Source organism: Phasianus colchicus, chromosome 15 (genome assembly GCF_987193195.1).
Source record: "Phasianus colchicus chromosome 15, bPhaCol1.hap1.1, whole genome shotgun sequence".
NCBI classification, from domain to species: domain Eukaryota; kingdom Metazoa; phylum Chordata; class Aves; order Galliformes; family Phasianidae; genus Phasianus; species Phasianus colchicus.
The window spans coordinates 1,997,356-2,002,148 of NC_143450.1; the positions used below are offsets into that span (position 1 = coordinate 1,997,356).

General features: G+C 61.1%; 1 protein-coding gene across 1 annotated transcript; it reads left to right on the plus strand.

The window, feature by feature from the left end:
* The first annotated feature begins 281 nt into the window (after positions 1–281).
* Positions 282–3,810, plus strand: LOC149915845 (protocadherin beta-15-like). The gene is made up of 2 exons (XM_090151097.1): positions 282–3,173; positions 3,721–3,810. Exons 1-2 carry the CDS (start codon positions 282–284, stop codon positions 3,808–3,810), a joined length of 2,982 nt encoding a protein of 993 aa, XP_090007223.1.
* Positions 3,811–4,793: the final 983 nt, after the last annotated feature.

The following is a 4,793-nucleotide window of genomic DNA, read 5'->3' on the forward strand; positions in this document are numbered from 1 at the left end:
ATGAAACAGGAAAACATTAGAGCCCTAGCATCTTTGGGTGAGGTGTGATACACAATGTGAAGAAACAATATCAGCATTCTCTGCTGCAGGAGAAATATCATTCTAGTGTGATGGCAAGATGGGGTGACGGTGAATCACTTGCCTAGAACATGTTTCCCTGTAAGCTGTCTCGCACCAGTTCAATCATTCAATACTTGTATGTGTCTGAACTGCCCTTCTACACAATAATTTGGTAAAAAAGAAGGGAAAGTAAAGAAAACTTGACCGTGCACTGAAAAGACATGATATACCAATATGTGACTTCCACACAGCAGGGAGCAAAAGATTTCGCAGTGGATACCCAGGAAGTGATACCCAGAGCAGCCCTGCGTGTAAGCCTGCTGCCAATCGCGGCGGTTATTCAACACTGCGCCTTTCGGATCGAATTATCAGGAGGAAAGGAGACTGGAGCCGGCAACTCCATCCGCATCGGCAGCGCCGGTGAGAAGGCGCAGAAGGAGCAATTCGCCGTTGCGCCGCTGGGTGGGGATGTTGGCCACGGAGCGGCAGCTCCCTCTGGCCGCAGCGCGCTTTCAGGCGCAGGCGCCCAGCAGAGCCGCGCGAGCCGCTCGGGAAGGGCGGCGGGGCACGGAGGCGGGCGCTCGGGGGCTTCGGGGCCGAGCCGCTGGGAAAGTCCGGCGGCTTTCGGTCGGCGAGCGGCAGCTCTCGCCGTGCGTCGGGGCCGGCGAGAAAGGCCGCGAGGCATGGAGGCCGCCGGGAAGGGCCGGCCGTGGCGGAGCGGGACGGCGAGCGGGAGACGGAGCGGCGGCGGCGAGAGGCGAGTGCTGTTGTGGCTCGTGTGCGTTTGCGTGTGGGAGAGCGGGGCCGAACCGCTGCGCTATTCCGTGGCGGAGGAAATGGCGAGGGACTCGTCGGTGGGCAACGTCGCCCGGGACCTGGGGCTTTCTCCGAGCCAGCTGGCGGCTCGCAAGGCGCGCGTGGTGTCCGAGGGGAGCGAGCAGCATTTCCGCCTCGATCCGCACAGCGGCGTCCTGACGGTCACGGAGACGCTGGACCGAGAGCGGATCTGTCCGCACAGCGAGAGCTGCGCGCTCTTCTTTAAGCTGTTCTTTGAGAACCCGGTGCAGCTGATCCGCGGGGAGGTGGAGGTTCGGGACGTGAACGACAACTCCCCCGTGTTCCCGCAGAAGGAGGTGGTTTTGGAGATTGTCGAAACGGCAGCTCCCGGGACTCATTTCCACGTAGAAAATGCCCAGGATGAGGACGTGGGGATCAACGGCTTAAAGAATTACAGCCTCTCGTCAAATTCGTATTTTACCCTTGCTGTCGAAAAAGGGAAAGATGATACTGAATTCGTGAAACTCGTCCTTGAGAGGGCTTTGGACCGCGAGGAGCAGCGGGAGCTGCATTTGGTGCTCACGGCTGTGGACGGGGGCTCGCCGCCCAGGTCGGGCACGGCTGAGGTCCGGGTGGTGGTGCTGGATGCCAACGACAACGTGCCGGTGTTCTCGCGGGAGGTGTACGAGGTGCGCGTGGCCGAGAACAGCCCCCCGGGGCAGCTGGTGGTGCGGGTGTCGGCCGCGGATCCCGACGAAGGCTCCTACGGCAAAGTGCGGTACGCCTTCTCACAGACAACGGAGGGTTCCCGACACCTATTTGATTTGGACGCTGAGACTGGAGAGATACGGGTGTCCGGAAACTTGGACTTTGAGGAAGCGGAATACCACGAGATTGAGGTCAAAGCAACTGACGGCGGTGGTCTGTCTGCGCACTGCAGAGTGCACGTGGAGGTGCTGGACGTGAACGACAACGCGCCGGAGATCGAGCTGAGCTCCGTGAGCGCGTCCATCCCCGAGGACGCCCCGCCGCGCACCGTGGTGGCCCTGCTGAGCGTGCGAGACCGCGACTCCGGCGACAACGGGCGGACGGAGTGCGCCATCGAGGGCGACGTGCCGTTCAGCCTGACGGCCGCGTTCGCCGACCACTACGAGCTGCGCACCAGCGCGGCCCTGGACAGGGAGACGACGGCCGAGTACAACGTGAGCATCGTGGCGGCGGACCGGGGCCGGGCGCGGCTGAGCGCTCGCGAAAGCGTGCGGGTGCGGATCGGCGACGTGAACGACAACGCGCCGCGCTTCACGCAGGCGGCGTACAGCATGTGGGTGAGCGAGAACGAGGCGGGCGCGGTGCGGATCGGCAGCGTGAAGGCGACGGACGCGGACGCGGGCGCGAACGGGCGCGTGAGGTACGCGCTGGTGCGGGAGGAGGGCGAGGAGCGGCCCGCCGTGTCGGTGGACGCCGAGAGCGGGGACGTGTCCGTGGTGCGGCCGCTGGACTACGAGGAGGTGCGCGCCGTGGAGGTGACGGTGCGCGCCGCCGACGGGGGCTCGCCGCCGCGGAGCGCCACGGCGCTGCTGCGGGTGCTGGTGCGGGACGAGAACGACAACGCGCCCGTGGTGCTGCACCCGCCGGCCGACGGCGGCGCGGCGCTGCTGGGCGAGCTGGTGCCGCGGCGGGCGCGGGCGGGCTACCTGGTGGCCAAGGTGGTGGCGGTGGACGCGGACGCGGGGCAGAACGCGTGGCTGTCGTACGAGCTGGCCAAGGCGACGGAGCCGGGGCTGTTCCGCGTGGGGCTGCACAGCGGCGAGGTGCGCACGGCGCGGGCCGTGGGCGAGCGCGACGCGGCCCGGCACAGGCTGGTGGTGCTGGTGCGGGACCGCGGGCGGCCGCCGCGCTCCGCCAGCGCCACCCTCGCCGTCGCCCTGGCCGACGGCTTCTCCGAGGGCCGCCTGCGGGCGAGCGAAGAGGCGCCGGCCGCCGAGCCCGACGGCCGCCTCACCCTGTACCTCAGCGTCTGCTTGGCCTGCGTGTCCGCGCTCTTCGTGGCCGGCGCGGCGGCCGCCGTGGCCGCCAAGGTGCGGCGGGCCCGGCGGGGCGAGCCGGGGACCTTGCCCGCCTTCCCGCGCTCCGCCGCCGACAGCGGCGCCGGCTCCCTGCCCCGCAGCTACGTCTACGACGTCCGCCTCGCCGCCGGCACCGTCGACAGCGAGTTCCGCTTCCTCGGGCCGCTCTTCCCCTGCTTCCCCGCCGGGCTGCCGCAGGGCGCGGCCGAGCAGCGGAGCTCGCTGTGCTCGGCCGGCCTCGGGCAAGAAGAAGGCGACTGGGCCGTGCAGGTGAGGGAGCGGAGCCCCGCGCGGGGGACGAGGGGGAGCGCGGGGGCAGCGCGCTGTCTGTGGGGGAGGAGGGAGGCGGGGAGGGGGACGGAGGCTGGGAGTGACGGTTCGGCCCCGAGTGCGGCTGTGGGACGGCAGGGAGCTGCGGAGAGGCCGCGGCGCTGATGGCGTCGTGTTTCTCCTGCACAGCGTTAGCGACAGTAGAACCGACATCCCCTCAGAGACTGTTTCCCATTATCCTCTTGTTACCGTTGGCTTTAATGCACGTTGTTTGTTATTTGTTCATGGGGGAACCGTCAGTGTCTGTTCCCCTCTTCCTGATCCAAAAAGAGATTTCCAATTACACATTTGTGAGGTATTTATGTAGGGCTTTATTGATCTACAGGGTCTATTATAGGGTTGTCTTGTTCGGGTCAGAGAGCTGTTTCCCCGGCCTCCTCTTTCTTTGCCTGTGGGCAGGGAAGAGTGGTGTCCCATTCACATTGGTTCAGATGAGGCTTCCCAGCTTCTCACTGACAATGTCAGCCGTCCACTGTGTTCTTTGCAGGGCCGAGCTCCCCTGTCTGAAGGCACGGCTCCCGGGGCAGCAGAGGAGAATGGCAGTTTGGATCAAAGCCCCTGGCTCAGCCATCAGTAAGGGAGCAGAAGGAGAAGCATCTCGGTCCTCATGGGCAGGTCTCTTCCAAGCAAAATGAAGGAGACACCAACGTTGTACCAAAAATAACCAGCGAAGCAGAGATCTGCTGTGTGAGAACTCAAGGACAATATCCGCTGATCCAGCAGTCTATTAATTTAGTCCTTTTGAAATTGTGTTACTTTTTGGAGGTGGATGCATGCTGGGAACACAGAGATGTGATATTTAGTTGTGCTAGTACTGTTGCTCCTGGGCATTAAGTGACAAATGGGAAGAAAAGAGTATGATATTGAAGCTATCGTTTTCATTCATCTGCTTTTATGCATTCTTTTTTGTTATCATGTGGACTCTGTAATAAGGGAATGCCATGCCAGGCTGTGTTGCTGTTAATCCAAGCTGAATGTTGCCAGCAAAGGTGTTCTTTAATATCTCTGAGAAGCTGGCTGCCATAGAGATGGCTGACATTCACATAATGCACATTCAACCAGGAGTTCTCTCTTTCTGTATGCTGTACATATTGCTCTTTGAGCACTTTGTTTTTGGTTTGATCTGGTTCTTTTCCCAACGTTATGTCTAAAAGAATGGTTCTGGAGCATTTCAGGATTATGGATTATTAGATAATAGAACGTTCAAAGCTATTTGCTATTTCTCTTTGCTGATGTATTTCCAAGAGTTGAATGCTTGTTGACAGAAACCAATAAAATCTACTGAGAAATCTGACAGAATCAGAGCTTCACTGCTACATGCAAAGTTATTCTTCCCATGTGGGGGAACATTAAGTATCACTGTTGCTGTTACACTGTTCCACACCTGAATCTGAAGGGCAGCGTGTCGGTGTGAAATGAGGGCAGTCATTGTGAGCAGTGTGTGGGGAAGCTCTTCTCAGCCGGGATGTGTTCCCTGCCATAGCGGTGCCAGCAATCAGGTTACAATAAAGGAAAGGTACAGGTCCGCCGCCTTCTCTTTGAAGTGCTAGGGGCGAATCA

What these genes read in the sequence shown, in the direction of transcription:
- LOC149915845 (XM_090151097.1), top strand. Translation starts at nt 282, where the DNA reads ATGATATACCAATATGTGACTTCCACACAGCAGGGAGCAAAAGATTTC. An exon ending in AAGGCGACTGGGCCGTGCAG is followed by an intron (nt 3,174 to 3,720) that starts GTGAGGGAGCGG and finishes TGTTCTTTGCAG; the next exon opens with GGCCGAGCTCCCCTGTCTGA.